This window comes from Meles meles, chromosome 6 (genome assembly GCF_922984935.1).
Source record: "Meles meles chromosome 6, mMelMel3.1 paternal haplotype, whole genome shotgun sequence".
Taxonomy (NCBI): domain Eukaryota; kingdom Metazoa; phylum Chordata; class Mammalia; order Carnivora; family Mustelidae; genus Meles; species Meles meles.
In genome coordinates, this window is record NC_060071.1 from 13,252,667 (window position 1) to 13,276,933 (window position 24,267).

Below are 24,267 nucleotides of genomic sequence, written 5' to 3' on the forward strand. Positions count from 1 at the left end.
GAGAATGCATGAGGAGAGAGAAGTTTTTTCTTTTGCTGTATAGAAGGTTATCCTTAAAATGCTGTCATAAATTTAAAAGGTTTTGCTCCATAACTTAGTACAATTCTAATTCAAGTAAAATTCTAGATAGGGATAAATTTGAGGTTTTGGGTTTATATATTATATGTAGTGACTACAATGACCCAGATAGACAAGAGCTGAGAGGAATACCAGCTAAATCCCAGTTCCAGTAGAGTTCCCAGGGACTGAGATTATGGTACCAGAATATAAGAATTTGTGTAAAAATACCACTTTAAAGAATCATCTTTTCTCCAACATTTGGGTAATTTCTAAATTCTTTTTGTAAGCATTAGCTGCCTAACATGGTAAAACACACTTGAAATTTTCTATAAGCAAGGTAACGATAATGGTCTTAGGAGGCCGAATTCTGTTTCACATGAAGAACTGGAAACTGAGGAAGATGAACTTGTATTTGCTTCTACTTCTGTGAAAGAAAAGCCAATCATTGGGCATTCTCCATGGGAGTAACCTGTGTAAAATGCAGTCTCCAGCAGTGACTTTGTAGTCTGCCTCCGGGTGCCTACTCTGTTTCTGAGGTGGTTGCCAAAGGATGACTGAAATGTTTGTCAGACTTGCAGTGTTGTTCAAAACATGACTAAAAATGCAACAGAGTTTGACAAAGAAGCCACAGTACTAGGAGACCTATCATCTGGATTTGCACCATACCATGTTGTCACGTACTGGAAACATATCTGAAAGACTGTGAGGGAATAGGGTAAGGTGAGCTGGCAGATAACCCTGTGAAACCAGACCAGAAATCAGGGTCAGCCAAATGGAAGAGGTTGCCAAGTCCTCTGACAGAAGCAGTAGCTTCCACAGAGAAATGAAGCTCTTGGTTCTGTGGGAATTTCTACACATCACTTCCTCACACTGAGATAGTGACTGAGACATAATGTAAATGGTTGCCTCTGAATGAGTGGGTAACGGTTCTTTGGAGTCAATAAATATTTTAAGTTGTGAAACATGTGATTCATCTCTTGGAGTCACTCTGTTCATGATAACCATGTAATTTTAACATGGTATATTATTTTCTACAGCAGGACAATAAAAATGAAGTGACTGAGCTAAATCTTGCTTTTATGTTTCCTAGGAATCCGAGAAAAAGGGCTTAATTGAGAGAATCTATATGGTACAGGATATTGTTTCAACTGTTCAAAACATCTTGGAGGAAATAGCTTCTTTTGGAGAAAGAATTAAAAAGTAAGTTCTACATTTGGGTTGTGTTTGAAGTAGAACTGCCATGTATGAGGACATTGGGGGTAAGAGGGTGGGGAGGGCAGGGACCAGTAAGTGCAAAAACAAAAGAAACAAAAGGTACAGTGTTGGAGCAACCGTATTTATATGTGCTGGTTTGTTCTTTGGGCTTGTCAGCTTCACAGTTGGATAGTGCCTTGGAACCGGGTTGACTATATGGCCAATTCACATCAATTGCCCCAGCATAATTATTTCACTCTCAAAAGTATCCTTGCTTCGGTGATAAATTATAGATTAGAATAAATAGAGTATCGTATTCAGAAATAAAAAGGGAGGCAAATATGCTCTGAAACTGCCTTTTTCAACTGAAACATGGAACACAATAAATGCTTTTTTTCTCAACTTACCAAAGAGCCATACATAGCAAGTAGCATCATGGGTACAAAGATGGGAAGTTAATTCATCACTTAGGACAGGGGTCAACTGACTTTCTTTATGAGAGGCAGTGAGTAAATATTTTCATCTTTTTGGACCACAACTACTCAACTCTGTTAAGCATGAAAGCAGGCATCATTGATACCTAAACGAATGGCTGTGATATGTGTTCTAAAAAAACTTCATTTACAAAAACAGGTGGCAGGCTAGAGTTGACTTAAATCCAACCCATGGCTTGCCACTTCCTACCTTAGGTCACAAGGACTAAATCTCTAATGGAGTCTTGGTTGAGAAAGACTGTTGCTATGATTCATGTTTATTTTGTTTCAGACATCATGAACTCTGTTTAACTCGGTCTTCATTTGGTACCAATGAACAGAGCAATTGAAACATTTTTTTTCTTTTAACTTTAAACTTATTTCTTCAAATCCAGAACTATATCAACTATCTACTTTCTGAAGATTCACTGATACCTTTTTTTTCCCCCATTTTATTTATTTTTTCAGCATAACAGTATTCATTCTTTTTGCACAACACCCAGTGCTCCATGCAAAACGTGCCCTCCCCATTACCCACCACCTGTTCCCCCAACCTCCCACCCCTGACCCTTCAAAACCCTCAGGTTGCCCCAACCTCCCACCCCTGACCCTTCAAAACCCTCAGGTTGTTTTTCAGAGTCCATAGTCTCTTATGGTTCGCCTCCCCTCCCCAATGTCCATAGCCCGCTCCCTTTTTTTTTTCTTATTTTATTATCCAGTATAGTTTCTTTAAGAAGAGAAGATAATATGCATGGGTAGGGATGCCTGGGTGGTACAGTTGGTTAAGTGTCTGACTCTTGGTTTCAGCTCAGGTCATGATCTCGGGGTCATGAGATCGAGCCTCGTGTTGAGCTCCATGGTCAGCACAGAGTCTGCTTGAGATTCTCTCTCCCTCTCACTCTCCCTCTGCCCCTCCCACTCATGCTCTCTCTCTCTCAAATAAATAAATAAATCATAAAAAAAAATTGCATGGATAAAGCAAAGATTAGTGTTAGTGCTAAAAGCCAAGGGAAAGTTTTATATATCAAGATGGAGGGAAATCGGTAAGTTATAACAAACTCCAGGAAATATAAATAGCTAATATGCATGGACGCTGATCTTTCTCAGTTCCTTATCAAATCCAGTTTCTCTTGCGTGGCCATTTGTTGGCATAATAAACATGTTTGTTTTGTTTATAAAGTAAGTTATGAATCATCTTAAATTTGGCTTTACTGAGTTTACGTGTTGTTGTTGCCATTATCCATGTCTTAGAAGAAAAATGAAAGAGCAGGAGAGTTTTGGCTTACATATATTGATGCCCACCTAGATGTCATATAAATTGACCAATGATTTTTGAAGTTACCCTCAAAATTGTTTAATGAAAACATAAGTGACAAGAGGAAATAAATGATGAGGAGGGCATTTTACTTCTCCCTTCATTCACTCATTAACTCTCAGTCCTGAGTGTCAGGCACTGACCTGGTCTAAGAATGAGAAATATTCCATAAAACCATGATAATAGCAACATCAGCTCATGTTATGTACCAGCCAGACGCTATTGTAAACCCTGTACGCATAATAATTTCTTTAAGAAGTTGCTGGCAGGAATCAGATTAAAAGATTCCAACCGGCCTCTGGATTAAGGATTTTTAGTATATCCATTTTACAGATGAGAAAATGGAATCACAGAGTGATGAACTCTAGCTCAAGGTCACAGAACTACTAAGCAAAGAAGCTTAGATTTGAACCTGCCCTCACTACTGCACTAGAATTCCGTTTTCCTGCAGGGATTGATTTTCTAGTGAGCGAGAACAGTAATAACTAGAATTCACTGGCGTTGATGAGAGGTAGAGATAAGATGGGGTGTCAGGGGAGGCCTGACCAACCCAGAAAGGGATGTAGGAGAGAGAAAGACAGACAGGGGGCAACTATGAAGAAGGGACATCTTATCAGTAAGTCTGATAACAGGAAGAGATAGCTGAGCAAAGAGTTAATGAATGGAGACTTCAGTTGGTAGGAGACTGTGTTCAAAGCCCAAGACTATGCTAGATCCAGGGAGATGCATGGGGTTTAATATGTCTGTGACAGCAGATGGTAGTGCTCATGCTTGAAGCTCATACAGGGTCCTGAGTGGGTGGAAAAAGTCAGTGAAAAAACCTAGATGAGGGACATTCTGGTAGCAAGAAGGATAAAAGGATGTGGAACAGGGGCAAGACGGAGGAAGGAAGGCCATGGCGTTTAGTAAAACCTTCTCCACACTTGAAGGTTTCGAATAGACAAATGTGGCTGTTGTGCGATTGATAATGGTCAAGGAAATGTGTCTGGATGAGAGAAGAAGGCAGGGTGATTTAAACAGGCCCCCATCTCTGCAGTGCGTCTGAGGGGCAGCTGTGCCCGGCACAGCTGTGGTGGCCATGTCTGAGACGTATTTTCAGCCATGAACAGAGTACTGTTCTGCCCAGCTGCAGCACAGGAAGGAAGGCTCATAAGTCTCCACTCCTATTAATTCTTGGGCCATTCATTACCACAGTGACCTTAAAGTTCCTTCTGGGCATTCAAGTGGGATGGCATGTGTAACTCTGTTGGAATTCCATTGTAATTCAGTGTTGAAGAACCAGGAAAACTTTTACCCAACTTCTGGCAACTGGTAAATAAGTAAGCTTGCATAAAACTCAGAGCAGGGCTTTCCAGTTACTGACCCGGAAGACCCCAATCGTATTGCCTCTACATGGCACAAACTATATTTTCTTTTTCTACTCTTCTTTACTTTCTCTAATTACCTTCTCTAATATTATACAAATTTCAAATGTATATCAATAGCAGGCTAAAATATTTACTGAACATGGCTTACCTTATATTATTATCTCAAACAGCAGGCTAGATGGGTCAGACAAGGGCTATATTTTATGTCTTCTCATTATGGAGTGTTGCCTTCAACATGTGTATCTTTGAGTGGTTAAGGAAATTTCTGCACAGGAGAATGAGAGACCGAGGACAGGAAAGTCATCCCTGCAGACTTTCCAGAGTCCGGTTTGGAAGGTACATTCATCAGATTGAGAACTTCTCTAGATGGGAGGTGATGCTGAGAAGTACTAGGCACTAAAGATGAGGAAGGAGGTTAAGCATAGCTTGGATTGCCCTGAGGACGTGGGGAGTGGTAGAGTAATTCACCTTCTGTTTATTCTGAGAGTGGTATGTCGAAAGGAACAAAGAATGAAGGCAGAAAGACCAAAGAGTGGGCCAGACACAAAGTAGAGGAGGAGCTTCACAAGCTAGAGTAAAAACCATGCCTCATGAATGAAAGCATCATGTGGGGTCCATAACAAAAGAATAATCTGTAGGATTATATGATCATTCATTTCTGTGTCCATGGGTAGAAGAGTCAGAAGACCTCATTTGTCCTAACCTGGGAAGTGAGAAAAATCAAGATTCCATGGACATAAGGGTCAACTAGTGGGACCCCCATTTGGGGGAGGAACTACAGGATGGAGCTGTTACCCCCTTTACCGGATGTGGACACACTCATTTTTCTTCGGGGCTTTGGACCTTTGAAAATGATATTCTTAGGACATGTTGCTAAGCCTGGATGGTTGAAGGAAGGAAGGGGATTCATTGAATTTTTTCTTTTTTCACTAATTGAAAGGTTTGGCTCATTTGTCTCATTACTATCCAAGTCAGGGATTCCTTTCTTAGGAATTTAGGGAGCTCTCAAGTTAGGGAAATTAGGGAAGTTGTAGAACTGTTCAATGAAGTATTTGATTTTCAGATGGAAAGGGTTTTCGTTTTGTTTTACTTTGTTTTGTTTTGCTTTTTTAACTTTGGGTGTTCTGTGAAAACCAGCACAAGTTACTCTATGTTAATAGAGAGAAGGTCTAGTAAGTTCTTGAGTGTTAGAGGATTTACAGTAAAATGTCTTTAAACTAAGTCCTCAGTATAAACAGGAATATTAAATTAAGTGAGAAAAATGTACCTTTTTACAGTTTCGAAAGTGCCGACTATAGAACTGCTGTTCTGTAGTCAGCTCTGGAGCTGACTTTCTGAATTCAGATCCCAATTCTGTCACTTGTACTGAGAGTAAGTAATTTAATGCCAGCTACTTAACTTTTATGAGTCAAGAGTCCTCATTTGTAGAATGGGAGTAATAATGATTTCTACTTCATAACATTTTTGGAAGAATTAAATGAATTAGTGCATATAAAGAGCTCAGACTAGTGGATGGCATGTATTATTCACTTAAGAATATTGACTGTTATGAATATTATTTTTGACAAACTGCCTTGACTTTCTTTTTCCATGTCTTAAATTTAAAAAAAAAAAACTAAAAAATTAATTTCTCCCTTTAAAAAAAAAGTTTTATTTTTTATTTTTTAAAGGTTTTATTTATTTATTTGACAAAGGACAGTGAGAGCAGGAACACGACCAGGGGGAGTGGGAGAGGGAGAAGCAGGCTTCCCCCTGAGCAGGGAGCCTGATGCGGGGCTCGATCCCAGGACCCCGGGAATATGACCTGAGCAAAGGCAGAGGCTTAATGACTGAGCCACCCAGGCACCCCTAAAAAAACTTTTAAACATTTTCCGCTAGAATTGTGGGTTGCTGAAGGGGAAATGCAGGAGTTAACTGATTTGGCTGTTGGGAGAGCGATCTGACAGGGTGTTTGTGAGAATGTCTGATACATATCTTCATTAGAAATGAAACACCCAACACTAGTGCACATGGCACATACACACTTGCACACACGAACATGAACAACCACTGAGATCTTTATAAGGGTTGCATTAACTGGGAAATGATTGACATCTTGATAAAATTTTAAGTCTCATAAAGTCTTCTGTCTAGTTAGGTCATTTTGAATTTATGTCAATATTATTTTAGAGTTTTATGTATAGAGGTTTCACACATTTTTGTGAGATATATTCCCAAGTACTTGATTAGTTTCATGATCATCTTTTTTTCAGATTCCATTCTCTATTTATTACTAGGATATAGAAGTGAAATTAATTTTCCCACATTGACTTTGTATCTATGAACTTTAGTAAACTTAGTTGTCTTGATTTTTATCTGAAGACTATTATTATTTTCTATTGCATAGACATATTATGTGGGATAATTTTTTTCTTCCTTATTTTCTAATCCTTACACATTTTTATGTGTTTCCTTGCTTTATTGTACCAGCTATTAATTCTAGTACCATGTTGAACAGAATTGGTGTTGGTGAACATTCTTTTCTCCTGTATGAGATTAGAGAAAAAAACTTTCAGCGTTTTACTCTAAGAAGGATATTTGCTCTAGGTATTTGTAAAGATGTTTTATCAGATTAAAGAAGTTCCCCTTTATTTTTAATTTACTGAGAGTTTTTATTATGAATGTGAGCTTTGTCAGACTTTTTCCTACATTCATTGGCATGATAATTTTGTTCCTTTATTTTTGCTAACGTGGTCTATTATGATTTTGGTTTCTAAATGTTAAGCCAGTCTTCCATTTATGGAATAAACCCAACTTTGCCATGCTATACACTCTCTTCATATATTGCTGTATTTTATTTACTGTTACTTTGTTAGGATTTTTGCAGCTATAATCATTAATGAGATTTGAGCTGTAATTTTCTGTTCTTAAATTCCTTATGGAGAGATTATTCTAGGCTCACACAACATGTGGGAGTTCTCTCTTTATCATTATCTGGAAGAGTTTGCATAAGCCTGGTGTCTTTTTTTTTTAAAGATTTTACTTATTTATTTGACACAGAGAGAGAGATCACAAGTAGGCAGAGAGGCAGGCAGAGAGAGAGGAGGAAGCAGGCTCCCCGCCCAGCAGAAAGCCCCATGTGGGACTCGATCCCAGGACCCTGGATCATGACCTAAGCCGAAGGCAGAGGCTTTAACCCACTGAGCCACCCGGCGCCCAAGCCTAGTGTCATTACTTCTTTTAAGATTCAACAGAATTTGCTGGTGAAGCACCTGGGCCCAAAGTTTTCTTTTAGGAAAGGTTTTAATTGAATATTCCATTTTTGTAAATTATATAGATGTATTCAGCCATTCTGTTTCTTCTCACATCTGTAAACTGTCCTTTTCTTGAGTTCGTCCATTTCACTTAAATTCTCTACTTTTTGATATAAAGTTGTTAACAAAATCCTCTTTTATTTAATACAATCCTACCTTTAATGTCACTAGGATCTGTAGCATTGTCCCCTTTTTTATGCTTAATGCTTTTTTAAAGGGGGAGGTGGGTAGCAGGAGATTGAGAGAAAAAGAATTTTTTTTTTAAATTTTTTTATTTATTTGACAGAGAGAGAGAGATCACAAGTAGACAGAGAGGCAGGCAGAGAGAGAGGAGGAAGCAGGCTCTCCACTGAGCAGAGAGCCTGATGCGGGACTCGATCCCAGGACCCTGGGATCATGACCTGAGCCGAAGGCAGATGCTCAACCCACTGAGCCACCCAGGTGCCCCGAGAGAAAAAAAATCTTAAGCGGGTTCCATGCCTAGCATGGAACCCAACATGGGGCTTGATCTCACCACCCAGAGATCATGTAGCTTAATGGACTGAGCTACACAGGCAACTCTATGCTTGATGTTAATTGTGTTTTCCTTTCTTTCTTGATCGGATTTATGAATTATGATAGTCTTTAGAACTGTCATTGGCCTTTGTTAATCTTCCCTGCTACCTGTTTTCTTTTTCATTAATTACTAATACTCTTTTTTATTCCTTTCTTCCTTTTACTTGGGATTAATTTAGCATTTTTTTCCTAACTAAAGATAGATCACTGGATTACTTACTTTCAATCATTCTATTTTCCAAACATTTAAGAGCATTTAAAGCTCTACAGTTTCCTAAAAGCATAACTTTAGCTCCAGGCCAGACATTTTGGTGTTGATATTTTCATTATCATTCAAGTTTAGTAAAACTTTTTCCAATTTTCTATTTTTATTGCTTCCATGGTGAAGAAATATATTGCTTAATTTCCGAGTATATGAAGATTTTCTGGTTATCTTTTTGTTTCTGATTTCTAACTTAATTGCTTTATGGTCAAAAAATACTGATCAAGAAAATGGCCTACTTCTGTAAACTCTCCATGTGAGCTTGGAAAAGTTATTGAGTGTATGTGTGTGTGTGTGTGTGTATGTATATATATACATATATATATATATGCATTGATTAATTTTGTTGAATGTGTTCAGTCTTTTGTATTTATACTGATTTTTATTTTTTGTTGACTTCTTGTATCAATTGGTTAAAAATGTGTGTTTAAACTTCCCACTGTGGATTTATCGGTATCTCCTTATAGCTTAGCTAGTTTTTGCTTTTTGTATTCAAAAGCTGTATTATTTGGGTTGTACATTTTATTTTAAAGATTTTATTTATTTATTTAAGGAGAGCTAGTGAGCAAGGGGGAGGAACAGAGAGAATCTCAAGCAGACTCCTTGCTGAGCACAGAGCCCAACATGAGGCTCAATCTTACAACCCTGATATCATGACCTGAGCCAAAATCAAGAGTTAAAAGCTTAACCGACTGAGTCATCCAGGTGCTCCTGGGTCATACATATTAAAATTGCTATACTTTCCTACTGAATTAGATCATTACTAGGAGGTGACTTGTTTTATATCTAAGCAATAAATGAAATTTTACCTTAATATCTTAGCTAGTAATAATATGACTACACCATCTCCTGCTTGTTGGTTTCCTCATAATATATTATTTCCTATTATTTTCTTTCAACCTATCTGTTTATGTTTTAGATCTCTTTCTTGTTTCTGACAATCACTTTTAGTTGTACCATGTAGTCCATTCAAATTTAATGTGGTTACTAATATATTTAGATTTAAATTTGTGGTTTTCATTGTTTTTTTGTCCTTGTTACGAGTTTTTTTTTTTTAATATTTTATTTATTTGACAGAGAGAAACACAACTAGGCAGAGAGGCAGGCAGAGAGAGAGAGGAGGAAGCAGGCTCCCCGCAGAGCAGAGAGCCCGATGCGGGCCTTGATCCCAGGACCCTGGGATCATGACCTGAGCCGAAGGCAGAGAGGCTTTAACTTACTGAGCCACCCAGGCACCCCTCATCTGTATTTTTTATCTATTTGCTCAGAATGTAAGGATCCCATTGCTCTTCTTTTAGTTGTTATCCTGGAGTTTACAGCATGACTCATCACAGCCTAATATAAATTGTTAACTTTTATTGTCTTCCCACTCAGGAACCTTCTTAATCTATGGTATCTATCCATTGATTTGTATCCAGGATCAGCTTCTATGGCTCTGCTTTCAAAAAACAAAACAAAATGAAAAAATTAGGGCATAAAGGTTCATGTTTATTTTTACTTATTTAATTGTAATTGATTGATTTCATATTTTTATTTTTATTATAAGTATGGTATACACCCATTTTCAAAGTAATCAACCAGCATGCCCCCTTTATTCTCTGAACTTTATTTTCTTCCCCTTCTTTTTGTCACATTGAACTATCATTAACAACTTGGAGTATATCCATCAGAGGTTCCTTTTCAGTATGAAAACTATATATGTGTTATTTGTGAATCTGTAAATTTAGTAATAAATACATATATGCATATGCATATATATATACACACATACCCATTTTTTATGCAATTTATTTTTTCACCGTATCTAGCTTTGAGCCTCTCTGTTGGGGGAAAGGGGTATCTGTGTGGGTATCCTTTTTATGATCTCACTGTTTTTTAAAGATAGATGCAGCTGCAACTTTATACTAAGAAAGAGAGAATAAAGGTTATCTAAGTCTGTGTGTATATAGTAGATTCTTAATAAATGCTGAATTGAACAAAACAAAAATCTGTATAATATTGCCGAGTAGAAATCTACTTAGATTTTTCCCTTTATTTAGATATTGTGCTATTTTTTTTTTTATTGGACCGACAGAGATCACAAGTAGGCAGAGAGGCAGGCAGAGAGAGAGGAGGAAGCAGGATCCCTGCTGAGCAGAGAGCCCGATGCGGGCCTTGATCCCAGGACCCTGGGATCATGACCTGAGCCGAAGGCAGAGGCTTTAACCCACTGAGCCACCCTGGCGCCCTAGATATTGTGCTATTAATGATACTGAAGCTATTAACTTTTTAAACAACTAGCAACCATTGCTGTGCCGTTCATGCACTGCCCCAGCATCCTTGTGCAAGGAGATATGTAGGTTAAATTTCCTGCCATGGCATGATTTGGATCATTAGGAAGTCCATATAACATTTCTCCAAATGTGAAATCGCCCTCCAAAAGTTCAGCTTGAAGTTGTACTATGGAAGCGAGGAGTCAGAGATGGATCAACGTGGGGCGCCTGGGTGGCTCAGTGGGTTAAGCACCTGCCTTCAGCTCAGGTCATGGTCTCAGGGTCCTGGGATCGAGCCCCACATCGGGCTCTCTTCTCAGCAGGGAGCCTGCTTCCCCCTCTCTCTCTGCCTACTTGTGATCTCTCTCTCTGTCAAATAAATAAAATCTTTAAAAGAAAAAAATAATAAAAAAAATAAATGGACCAACGTTTATGTATAAATTTAGAATAGCATAGAAAAAGACATGGAGAAAATATCAATTATTCATTTTGTTGATGTCAAGGTGCTGGACTGGGGAAGTCTTTTTTTTTTTTTTTGAAGATTTTTTATTTATTTAATTGACAGAGAGAGAGATCACAAGCAGACAGAGAGGCAGGCAGAGAGAGAAGGAAGCAGGCTCGCTGCTGAGCAGAGAGTCCGATGCTGGACTCGATCCCAGGACCCTGAGATCATGACCTGAGCCGAAGGCAGCAGCTTAACCCACTGAGCCACCAGGCGCCCCTGGACTGGGGAAGTCTTCCACAAGTGCTACCAAGTCCAGAAATCAGCCAGGGAAAACACTGATAAATCTGGTCATGTAAAACACATAATTTTATATTTAAAAATATATAAACCACACAAAAAAGACAAGAAAGGGACACATTGGGAAAAGCACTGTAACAAATATGACAAAGGATTGACTTCTTTAGTATCCAAAGAGATATTTTAAATCACTGAGGAAAAAGTCAAGCAAAAACAGCTCAAGGCACAATAGGCAAATCGTCACGGCTTTCCATTTTCCGAGTTTTTACAATGTGCTAAAAACAGAATGTGCTAGCTACCTTTCTTGCAAGTTCTTGTTTCATTCCGGCAGAACTCTATGATAGAGATATTACTACTATTATACACATTTTGCAGAGCAGAAATGTTGGTGCAGATTGATTAAATCACTTTCCTGTAGCTAATTAGAGATGGAGCCTGAACTCAGTCCAATGTCAGTTTGCTTAAAATTCCGTTTTCTTAAGCACTTTCCCAAACAGTGGCACCTCTCAAAGAAACAAACTAGAAATCACTTGAGAAACAAATTACATGCATGTTAAAAGTGTTTAAATTTGCTTATAATTTTAAAAACTGAGAAATTTAAAACAGACATACCTTTCTGTGGGTAAAGATTAAAAACACTGATAACGGTCTATTACAGGAGGGTGAGGTGACTGGGTTTTTCTTAGACTCTTCATGGAATTGTGGTTATTTACAAAACAAGACAGAAATCTCTTTCAGCCTCAATTTGCTCATGTGTAAAATGGGGATAATCTTTACTTGGAAGAATTATGATGACCATCACAATTGTGATATGAAAAATATTAGCACAGTGGCACATACTAAGTGCCCAACAGCTTTTATATGTTTAGTCACCCGCGATCCTCCTGCATGTAGACACACACACACACACACACACACACCACCAGAAAACAAAAACAAAGAGAAAAATCTCTTTGTATTCCTAGCACAAGGCCAAAGGTCAATGTCAGTGAAACTAAACCGTGTAAGTGAAGCTAAAGACCAGGAAAAAGAAGGACCCTAGGCTCTCATGGGCTCTCCTCGGGACGTGGGATTTCCAGATCATCTTCTAGGACCATGCAAGGATTTCCACTGTTTGTTCAATTCTGCATCCCATGTTCTAGATCTCCATATGCACAAAGGAGGCAATGGATATGCTGAAGGAGCCAGGGGCCCTGTGAAGATAATGTGTGGTCACATAACCTGCGTTATCTCTGGATTGGAGGCATAGGGTTTATTTATAGTTACATGCCTGGAGCCCGTTTCCCTGGTAACCTTCTAGAGCCAACGAGTCTAAAAATTCTAAAAATAAGTAATTAGAAAACTCAAAAGTTGGGGTGGGTGCCTGGGTGGCTCAGTCAGTTTAGTGTCAGACTCTTGATTTTGCCTCACGTCACGATCTCAGGGTCATGAGATCGAGTCCCGCATGGGGCTCTGTGCTGAGTGTGGAGCTTGCTTGAGATTCTCTCCCTCTCCTTCTTCTCATCCGCCTCCCCCCAACTTGTGTACTCTCTCTCTCAAAAAGAAAAAAAAGAGAAAACAAAGCAAACCAAAAGCACCAGGACACCTTAATAATATTCTCCCTTTTCTAAATATTTACTGGCAACCATGTCTTCACCGAGAGAATTGTTGACTTTGACGTGACCTCACTAACCTTTCGTTTTGAAGATCTCCATGCACGGAGCCATCATGACCTTCATTGCTGGTGGGAGCCGAGTCTTCCCTTAAAGACTGTTGGCTCCAGGAGGGCAAAGTCACCAGGACTCTGACATGTTGGCTGGCAGTTGGTCTTGGTTGGCTTCCCCTCAGGACCTCAGCGATGTTTTTGCCATCCCCAACTTGGCAGACCTTCCTCTCCAGGTTTTAGAGAGATTTCTCCAGTAGACCTTTTTCATTTGTGTAACTAAGGAATAAACCTGGCAAGATGACTATGTAGCCACTGTAGAGCATCAGAGAAAATGACATTGATGTGCTTTGTTTGCAGCACGTTTAACTGGACGGTCCCGTTCCTCTCGTTCCTGGCCTGTCTGATCCTGGCAGTGGTCACCATCATTTTGTATTTTATTCCACTCCGCTACATCGTTTTAATCTGGGGTAAGTCTGGCATGGTCCTTTCGCTAGCGGTCAGTTTCAGGTAAGAACCCATGACTCATTTGTCAAGTGCGACCATAAACTTTAAATGTGCTCTTGTTGGCAGTTAAACATGAGATTAAGGAAGGAATTTGGGGAACAAAAACTTCCAGGACCTCCCTGAAAAGGCCAGTTACCCGAACAATCAGCAGAGATATTTATAGGCCTCTTGTATAATTGCAATCAAATAAAAATGTGATTGTGCATGAGATTTCCCTTTGGGCTTTCGTAGTCATAAATAGTCTCGAATAATATATTGCGGTGGCCCGGTAACTTTCAGGCAACACTGTTATTCAAACGGTGAGCAAACACCTGCATCATCTCGCCCTTTATATTATGTAAAAGTGGATCTGGCCCCTGCCAGGGTGCTTCTGACACTCCATCTCTCCTGGAGGAAAAATAATCTAACCCCATACTTCAATCCAGAAGTGGTAGAGAGGAAGGGAGGTGGTTACTCCCTACCCAGTGCCTGAAAGAAGAGGAAGCCATAATTTAGCAGGGTAAATGGTGTGCCTATATCAAGTTTAGCTGCTTAAAAAAAAAAAAAAATAGTCACAAAAATCACAAACTTGAAATAAACGGCATGACTTAATTTACTACTCAAGTTAGCATTTGGACAAAAGACAAGCAGCTTTGTGAATATTTGTGTCTGCTGTTGGGTGGGCTTCTGGGTTGATAGAAGGAGCGTGCATTGCAGTGAATTAATTGCTGGAGAAACAGTCAACTCCTTTCCCTAAGAGTTTGCCAGTCATAGTTTTCCGTTCCTTGGCTCCTGTGACTACTGCTGAATTCTCAACCATAACCACCCCCTTCTGGGGACCCTCAGATGGTAAAGGGTTCAGAGAAGTTACCACCTACAAGTGATTGCATTAAGATGCATTCATCTTTAAGCAAAAGCTGAGAGCTTGCACATGTCAGATATAAGCTACAACCTTTCTAAAACCATTAAATGTAGACCTTTTCAAAGAGAACCCACAGGAGTAGAATCCTGCTGATGAAAAAAGCCAAATGTAGACATTGTGAATTGGAAAAAGTCATCAAAAAAAAAAAAATTGAGTAATTCGTAAAACTTAAGAAGTAGAATAATCTTGAGAGAGCATAAGGCACTGGTTCTCTTTTTCATCCAGGAAGTGAAAATCCCATATAAAGAAGTATCTCTCTTTTATAACAAGAGAGAGAGCCTGAGAAAAGAAAAAGATATTCTAATTTGAAAGAATTAAAAGAATTAAAAGAAAAAGATACTCTTGATGACCCTCACTCTTGGCAAAAGTCTTCTATCCATACTTAGTTTTTACTAGTTAGTTTCTCTATTTTGCAACAATGCTAGCATTGATCTGTAGACTCTTCGAGAACATGAAGCTCTTCAGGGTCCATTGATCAAGAATAAACATTTTATGGGGCACCTGGGTGGCTCAGTGGGTTAAGCCTCTGCCTTCGGCTCAGGTTATGATCTCAGGGTCCTGGGATCGAGCCCCGCATCGGGCTCTCTGCTCAGCGGGGAGCCTGCTTCTCCCTCTGCCTGCCTCTCTGCCTGCTTGTGATCTCTGTCTGTCAAATAAATAAATAAAATCTTTTTAAAAAACACAAATGTTTAAAAAAAGAAGAAACATTTTATAAAAGTATTACCTTGAATGCCTTATGTGTACTAAATGTTATTTATATAGACTGAATAACCTCAGTCTTTCTTAATTGTTTTTCATTAAGAATTAGTTTGCAAATCCATTTACTGGTCACATTTTAAAAAACAGATCTTGAGGCGCCTGGGTGGCTCAGTGGATTAAAGCCTCTGTCTTTGTCTCAGGTCATGATCTCAGAGTCCTGGGATCGAGCCCTGCATCAAGCCCCACATCGGGCTCTCTACTCAGTGGAGAGCCTGCTTCCTCCTCTCTCTCTGCCTGCTTCTCTGCCTACTTGTGATCTCCATCTGTCAAATAAATAAATAAAATCTTTAAAAAAAAAAAAACAAAACAACAGATCTTAAAGCTGTTGTCTGACCCTAACCAGAAAATGATTCAAAATTACTATAATCATTTGGCCAATATTTTGTTCATTTTTAAGCTGGTAGTAAGTCGACTGCATGGTCAGCTTGTCAAACACTTTCTCAGGATCTTACCATTCTGGTATATATTTGACTTGCTTTTCTGCATCTTTCCCTCGACAAAGGGGTCTATACTCTATTTCCTCCTTTGATCATCAGTGTTGGAATTCCAGTCCCTCTTTCTGTTTATCCCAAATTGCTTTGCCTTTTGATCTTATCCTCCAAGATCTTGGCAGCTTTCCAACAACAACTTTTTGCATCTCATTAATGAGATATTGCTCTATTTATCGTTCTGCTTATGGGTGAAATTATTAAATAGCATGGAGTTTATTATATTCTCCTGAGCTGACAGTAACCCTTTGAGCTTTGTCTTCTGTGTCTGGTTCTTTAGTTGTATGTTCTGGACAGGGGCTTATAGTTTATTGATGAGTTCACCGTATATAATGTGGTCAAAAGCCTTGACAATCAGAAAATGCTCTGTTAGCTTATTGAGTAAAACCTTCCATGTCATCCTGGAATGTACTCAGCAATCCAATTAGGACTTCATTTCCAAGACGAATTTGTTACTAGCTGCATGGACCCAGGACATTCCTTTGCACGTCTCCTATATGACTGAATTCTTGGTAGAGATTCTGTCCTGTAGAAGATGACTTCACATGTCTTCCATTTCTACGGTTCCTTTTACCAGGATCAGAAAAATCCTTTCTTATTCCGAGTTACTTAATCATTTTCTTTGAGTCCTTAAAGTGGTGAGTTAAGATCTTAATTTTTTTCCCCTTTTGTCCACCTTTTTTAACCCTTTGAAACAAAATTACTTACCCGTATGTTCTATATTTCCAGATTCTATTTCCCCCAAATAATATTTTTGTAGAAATACTTACTAAGTACCAGGATTATTTAACATAAGCCCCTGAAAAGCAACCTGATTTCATAGTGGCCATAAGAAATATTCCTTGACTCACCAATTTCGTTGCAAGGTTTTGAAGGGTGAGACATTTTTCTTTCCTCTTTAACCTGTAATTCCCAGGGAAGTTACATATAGGTAGTAGATCTTTAACAAGTACCTGACAGATATTTCATGTGTCTGCATATTTCATACCTTCGATTTACTGGGATGGCATTTCTTTTGAGCCCACCATGCACCCCTCTCGTGTGGGAGTGTAGATTTCGAAAATGGCATGAAATGTGGCTTAACAGGGATATTTGACATTTTCTGAAGGAAACGGTATCTACTGAATTTTGATCACCTATTTGGTGTATTTCTAGAAGGCAAGGCACTTCTTAGGATTAGCTCCCATGTGGGCTTTCTGCCCCTTTTGAGAGGTTTCCCACGTTTTCATTCTGTCCTTCACCATAGATGCTTCTGATCTGGGGCACTTCTGTCATTCCAAAGTAGATAAGAACTCCCGAAGCTAGATTTTGAACTTCTTGAAAAGAAGACCCATGACTTATTAAACTTCGCATCTCCATTTGACAACACAGTGTCTTTTATGTGGCGGGCACTTACTGTTTGATACATGGGCAAGCAAGAACCCTCCACCCCATCCCAACACTCCTGCCAATGTACTGAGACAGGGCTACATGCTAGGCGCTCATACAAGTATTTGAAAAATCATGTTATAATTCTGTTTCAAGTGGTTTTATTCACCTGTGGCCACATGTGCCAAGCAGTCAGGCAATTTTTCCAACTTTCTCCGAGAGTTTTTTTTTTTTTTTTTTTTTTTTTAACTGGATTGCTCATTCCACACCACTGATCGCTTCAGTCTGTGATCTGGGACCATTAAATGATAGTGTCTTTGCCACATGTCATCCCTTGGTATTTGGATCCTACTCCTTTGGGTGTGCTAGAACATTAAGATTCACGGCAGACAGGCCCTCTGCCTATCTGTATTAAGGTTAAACACATCTAAAGGCCTGTCTGTCATGCTGATAAAGGTACAATTTCCAAATCTGGGTGTGTGTGCTCGCATGCCTAATAATATAATCCCTTTGTTTTTTGGCTTGTTGACATCTCCAGTCATGATGGTAGCCCCTCTTTGTTATGGAGCTCCAGATTAGAGAATCCTTGTGCTTATGTTGCCCAATGTGATTCTCCCATCAACCTAAGAAACTATATAGGGCAGGTTCTTTATTCTTCAGATTTTAATGTAAGAATTCTGAGGCACAGGAAGGTCAAGTGGTTTTCTTGAAACCACACAGAGGATGCCTGGTGATGCCAGAACCAGGGCCCAGATACTCCTGTTCCATAGCCCTTGCCCCATTACCCCTTACTGTGGACCCAAGAATACATGAGCCCCTGGGAACACTTGGTCTCACACAACAGATAATATTGTAGAATTACGGACATTTGACAACATAAAAATATAAAATAAAATAAGGTGTGCTTTTGAAGCATGCAGTCGGAGCGCCTTGTAATTTTGATTCTCACGAAGTTTTTCAAACAGACAATCTCAGTGCATTGTGGGCAACTTCTGCCCTTACTGGTGCATTTGAGCTACTGTGCAGGTTTATAATCTTCTCAGTGACTAAGAATGCAGTGTTTTGATCGGCTGTGAGATTATCCCTGCCTTGCTGTTCATTGTAAAGACTCCAGATGCGCACACTGTATATAATTAACAATAGAAGATATATCTTTTCTCAATAAGTCTTTGTCTCCCTTCATCGTTTTGCCTTGTCTGTTTTCTTTTGCCAAAAAGCCCATGCTACAATTAAGTGTCTTTAGAATAACACAGTGAGAGTATTTTAGTTTAAAGGAATGCTGGGGGAGATTTTCGCTAGAAACATGAAGCTTGCTGTGGGGGGTAGAGGGAAGAAAAGCAGAGTGCAGCTCTGACTTGAGAGAAAAAGGATCATTTGCAAGGAGCCTTCCCCAGCCCAACCACCAGGCCACCATTTTACTCATGGACAATGGCCGGCTCCCATTTGCAAAGCAGATGTGAATGTGACCGTCTAAGGAAATGACTGAGGTTGACATGTATCAAGTAGAATGGTACTCAGGAAGTTCTATCTGTAGATGAAAGTAAAATAATATTTCATGAAGAAAAATATCAAAGCATTTATGGGCTGGGGATGGTCAAACAGTTAACTGTTACCTTGGCTCTGAGGGAAAAGTCCGTCAGGGTTATCTAAGGTGAGAATTCATTCAGCATTACTGGGATTGACTCGGGCTTCAGATATGTTCCTTGCTAAACAAGCACTCCATGGCAAACTTTGGAAGCCTAGCTCCTTTGCCTTTCTGCTTGGAAAACTCAGCATGAGAAAGAGTCGGCCTTTGGTGGAAAGACAATGGCTCCTGAGCTCTTACCAGCAGCTCAGAGGAACAGAAGAGGAGACACGAGGGTGGCTCAGAGGTGCGTCCCTCTGGAGAGGAAAACGACAGGTAGAGCTTTCCCGGGGCGTGTCTGCAAACCCAAGCTGCAGCCATCAAAGACATCTGAAGGATTGAACCTCCTCTAATTACCACTGTCCCCATCCTAAATTAGCAGGGACTCCATTGACTAGACAAACCCAAGCAGCAGTGTTGCGGTCCATAAATTAAGTTAGCAGCCACAGTAAGATAATTTCCAATAATAACTTTTCACAGTTTCCTGCAGCATCAAAGTACAATCAACATGTCAAGTTCTGTTCTGCAGGGAGAAAAGATAAACCTGTGAAAATGAGCTGGAGTGGGGGAGAGAAATTTCTGCCATTTCTTTTTAACAACAAAAAAGCGACGCCCGCCCTCCACCTCCCACTGCTACATTTGGTCCAGAGCCCCCAAGCAGAGACTTGTTGGGGCTAATGAAAGTCCTTTCCCATCTGGGACATTTGTTTTCCTAGCAGAGAAGGCTGTTAATCAGTGTAGTCCAAAAAAGCCAATGAGCTCCACAGTTTTAGTGTGTGTTTCTGCCACCTTGCTGCTGGGATTGTAATGGGATTTTCACAGTTGAAGAAGGCAGAGCTCCTGTCCCACAAACCACCCCCCACCCCTCTTTCCTTCCAGAAAAGGCATTTGTGAATGATTCCACATGACGGCGACATGTATGTGTATGTGTGTGACTTGAGGTCTAGTAATTGTTTTACACTAATTTTTACTTGTGAATCTCTCCCTCCCCCAGTCAGAAGAGTTTTTAAAGATAGATAGATGGGTAGATAGAAAGACAAACAAAGAGATCTCCCTGCGTTTCTATTTTCCAGGCATAAATAAATTCACCAAGAAGCTTCGAAATCCCTATGCCATCGACAATAATGAGCTGCTAGACTTCCTCTCCAGGGTACCGTCTGATGTTCAAAAGGTACGTAATGAACGGTCACCACCAACGGGGACCCCAGCACTGAAGTCTGGCCAGCCCCAGAGCCAGAGATGCACAGGGCAGGGCTTGTGTAATTGAGATAACGAATCAGAAAATCCTTAAAGTGGCCTGGCTTGCAGGGAGGTGGCAGAAAGACCTTTGTCCGGAGCATGAGATGATTATGGAAAATTACCCCGAAGAAAAGGGCTACTTAAGAATGATCTGGAACTCATACTGCGTGGGTATAGTGCGATAATGTTTGTCCGTTTTTTGATTGTTTGCCTCCCTGAAGAGGATAAGATGGGCTCAGTGAGTGGGAGAGTGGGAGATCCCAGGCTACGGGAGGATTGTATTTTCCTCCTCTTCCAGATGGCAGGCATTTTAGGGGAAGTAGGGGACAAGAGGATTATTCCCTTTTATTCTTGTTTGCCCCAATTACGTCCTAGGCTTCCCTTCTATACCTTCCCCTCGGAAGACTTAGGGATGCCGAGGGCAAAGCTCCCACCCACTCTCATACACATAGAGGCAGAGACAGCCTGAAATAATTGGAGATCGATCAGAGGTATTATTCACAGGTAATGGTCACTGAGTCCCGTCGCATCTGGTCTCCGTGGATGCACCAAGATTAAACCAGGCAACAATACCAGAAAGTCCTGTAGAGTAGCCCGAGCCAGGCCCCTGCGGATCAGGCAGCTATAAATCCCAGGGGAAGGAGGACAGGCAATGATTTCTCTAAAGGAGAATAGAGATCATAGAAGGAGTAGATGGGGAGACCGTGGTGTGAAATAGCAGCATGATGGTCAAAGAGGCAACCCTTTATTATCTCAGAGAATCCAAATCAAGTATCGATTTTGAGCCTTGGGCTGCTGTCACGGAAGTGGTTCCCAGCACTCCTCTGCAGACGGCAGGTACTCGGGGCTGAAAAGACCTCCAGTTTCCTTCCCCTTCCCTCTGAGTTCTAGAGATGAAAATAGATTCCGTGACGCCGTTTTTCTTTAACCTCCATTTTGTGATCTAATTAGCTATTACATGCATTCTATGACGATGAGGTTCCTCGTTAACATTTGCATTCCGTGATTATAAAATAGTAACCTGGCCCCTGTTTGTTTTGCGTTGAAAATTGACAGGTATGTCCTCCCCTGCTCCCCAAGGGGACCTTCACCAAACACTCAAAGGAAAGGGTGCTTTTTTAGCATGTATCTGCTTTTGACGAAGTGTAGCTCAACATATGTGATGGGGCATGGTGTCCTTGGGGAGTTTGGCACAAATGCTAAAAGCCAGTGAGCACATGTGCTCTGTAATACTATACTTTAAATGAAGCCATTCCGCCGTCAGCCAATCAGAACCCACACAAGCAATGCAAGGAGATTGAGTTGCAACCCTTGAGTTGCAATGTGAGTTCGTCCCCGCGTCCTCAAAGAAAGGAAATCACCATCCAGCACAGCCCACCATGAGACTCTCTACATAGTCCAGGCACCAGCCTTCGGAGCGGCCATCCGGCTGGAGCTGACATGCATACAGAGGGATGCGACCAAAGAACATTCGAGGAAGACAGACAGTATGCTAGTAAGATCCTCCGTGTATCACCAAGAACACTTCCAAATAACACAATAGACAGCTTGCCCCTGGGGACTCCCCGAGTGCTCAGATATATCACAGATGTTTTAGCCATTACATTGTAAATGCAATTCATTTTTAAGAGAAATCTATTTAACTCTGTGGCCAGTATCAATTTCAACATTTTTTTTTTGCTCTCCCTGGCAACATAAATGTATATAATTTGCAGACAATTTTTTCCCCGAGACTTGAGATCATTTTAAATGAATATTTCTTAGTAAGTTTTGCTGTATCATATACTAAGAGAAACATTTCCCAAGAGGCAGTTATTAAGCGTCCTTGTGGTTGAAAACGGGCACACAAGAAACTAAAATTATCTGGCAGTGCCGAGAGCAGGTAGAAAGCCATGCATCTCATTAGAAAAATCTGCTTTTAATATTCTTGGTCTCGAGAAATGATGCATGACTTCTCAAATCCTTCCTGCAATTAATCCCTCCATGTTCCTGTGTTTAGAAAATGATTCATTACCTTTGAACCTTCCTTCCTTTGCCTCGGTCTGTCCTTGGGGAGCCATTAACACACACTGTGGTGAGCTAGGGTTACCTAACCGCCGGGCCGTCTGTTTGTTTTCACAGGTGCAGTACGCAGAATTGAAACCCTGCAGCAGCCAGAGCCCCCTTCGGAAGAAGCGCAGCGCTCTCTAGGACTCACGCCAACCTTGGACACCAGCGCCCGATTCCCTGCTGGGTTGATTAGACCGGCACTATCTCTGTTTCTGAGGTGGTACCCGTGGTGTCATTCTGGAATGCGTGCTGCGTGGAGCCCTCCCTGTGTCCTCCCTGCTTCTCCACGTGCGCCAATGCACACACATGTGCTCATACCCACACTCCTGGGTGTGCTAGTTGCTTAGCGGCTCGGCCCATCCGACGGAAACAATCTAGGGACCGTGAAAGACTGAAGTCCCTTCTCAGATAGGAGGTAAAGCAAGGTGGCCAGGGGTCCGAACGACCTCTTTGAGAAGGGCTGGGAGACCACCTGGATGCAAGAGTGACCCTGAACTTGTTTTCCTACCTCCAACAGATGCTCCTCTCCTAAGATTCAGTTCTTTCTCACTCCTGTTTCGCACGCTCCTTTCTGATTATTGTGCATGTGAGTCCGTTTCCTTCTCTGAGTCCACACGTCCGAGAGTAGCCATCACCTCCCCAACTAATGTCTCTTAGAAGTAGATTTTTTAATAATTACCAGAGGTAGCCCAAGCCTTTGGGCGTCCTCCCGCCATGATTACTGAAGACGTGTGTACAATGGCGGTGAGCTCCCCGGTGCTGGACACCAGCCTGTGGTGTGGTCCTTTGCGGGTGGTGGAAGCCCCGGGAAGGTCGGAAGGGACCACTCATCCAAAAAGGAAAGCTTCTGTGAGAGTATTTAGTTGCCTTACAAACGCCATGTCTTCCGACTTGACGTTGCTTATTTCCAAAATAAAATGTCGACATTAGCGCTTCAGAGAGAGGATGAATGGCGGAGGGGCAAGGGACGAACTCATGACTGTGGCTTCTTCACCTGATTGTCATAATCCCTATATTTGCCCGAATTTTTGAGCAGAAAGTAAAACGAACTCAGCCATCCAAATCCATCTTTTGTTCCTGAACACGATAGGCTATACATAATACATCTGTATCTCAGAACCCCATTCCTAGAAAAACACCACCCCAAGATCCTCTTGAAGAATAGCTAATTCCTGCAGACCCCACCATTTACAATACCCCCCAAGTAAAAACCCCGATTTTATGCATATATAAAATGCACACGAATATCCTTTTGTTCAAATGATATTTAAGTTGTAAAGACTGTATTTTGTTGACACATACTTTGTGTTTTATATATATAATATATGTGGATGTGTGTATATTGTAAAGAAATGTTGAGGTAAAAACTGATTTAATAGTGAGGTTTACTATTTTTTTTTTCTCTCTCTGGATTGTAATTTAATAATCTTCAAACAAAGTGTTTATGAAAAATGTGCAAGATTCTAAACCTTATCATCCCGTGTCTGTTTTTCTTCATATTATATCTTCCTGGGTTTCTTTCTGGCTGAGCCAGATTTCTGCATGATTTGATTTGCTTCAAGTTAATGAAGCTGGCTGGAAAAGGACTTGCAGAAATTATAAAAGCTCCAGTAAATCTCTTCGTTGTACATACAATAGATAGCCAAGAACCTCTTTTGTTCAACCAGTTACTCAATCTTCTGTGTAAACAATGCCTCATTGTCTCACTCCCAACTATCATGTAGTTTATCACAGTCTGTCATTTTGTAACGACCTAAGTCAGACATTTTTAAACAGACATGTGAGATCTGATCAGTCATTTGAATGAAAACTTTCAGCAGCAAAATAACCCCTTATTTATTTAAAAGTGGAACCGATACTTCATTGTTGTTCTTTTGCTATACAATTTCAAAATGAAATAATTTGTCCAACAAGAAGGCATCATTAGTTAGACTTATTCCCTCTGCCACCCAGTGGGAATTCTGAGCATTAAGTTGAGGACACAGACGGCAGCTGGGTTACCAAGAGCAGGACAGAATCAACCTGTAATAAACTGTAAGTAGAAAACAATTGTTAATTGATTAAGTCGACTTTGAACGTTAAAAATGTTCATTGTAAGGGAAATGTGAAGATTTATACAAGTGATCAAACCCCTACCAGATTCCAGAATGCTTTTTAGATAAAATTTATGGCTTGTG

General features: G+C 40.4%; 1 protein-coding gene across 6 annotated transcripts in view; it reads left to right on the forward strand.

The window, feature by feature from the left end:
- MCTP2 (multiple C2 and transmembrane domain containing 2) overlaps nt 1-23,563 on the forward strand; it is a 245,432-nt gene extending 221,869 nt beyond the window's left edge. For all 6 annotated transcript variants that reach the window (XM_046009633.1, XM_046009634.1, XM_046009631.1 and 3 more), the window contains 4 exons: nt 1,151-1,260; nt 13,516-13,625; nt 19,876-19,973; nt 22,163-23,563. In XM_046009633.1, coding sequence (XP_045865589.1) covers nt 1,151-1,260; nt 13,516-13,625; nt 19,876-19,973; nt 22,163-22,231 — 387 coding nt within the window. In that variant the 3' untranslated portion in view covers nt 22,232-23,563. The remainder of the gene's footprint in view (nt 1-1,150; nt 1,261-13,515; nt 13,626-19,875; nt 19,974-22,162) is intronic.
- Nucleotides 23,564-24,267: the final 704 nt, after the last annotated feature.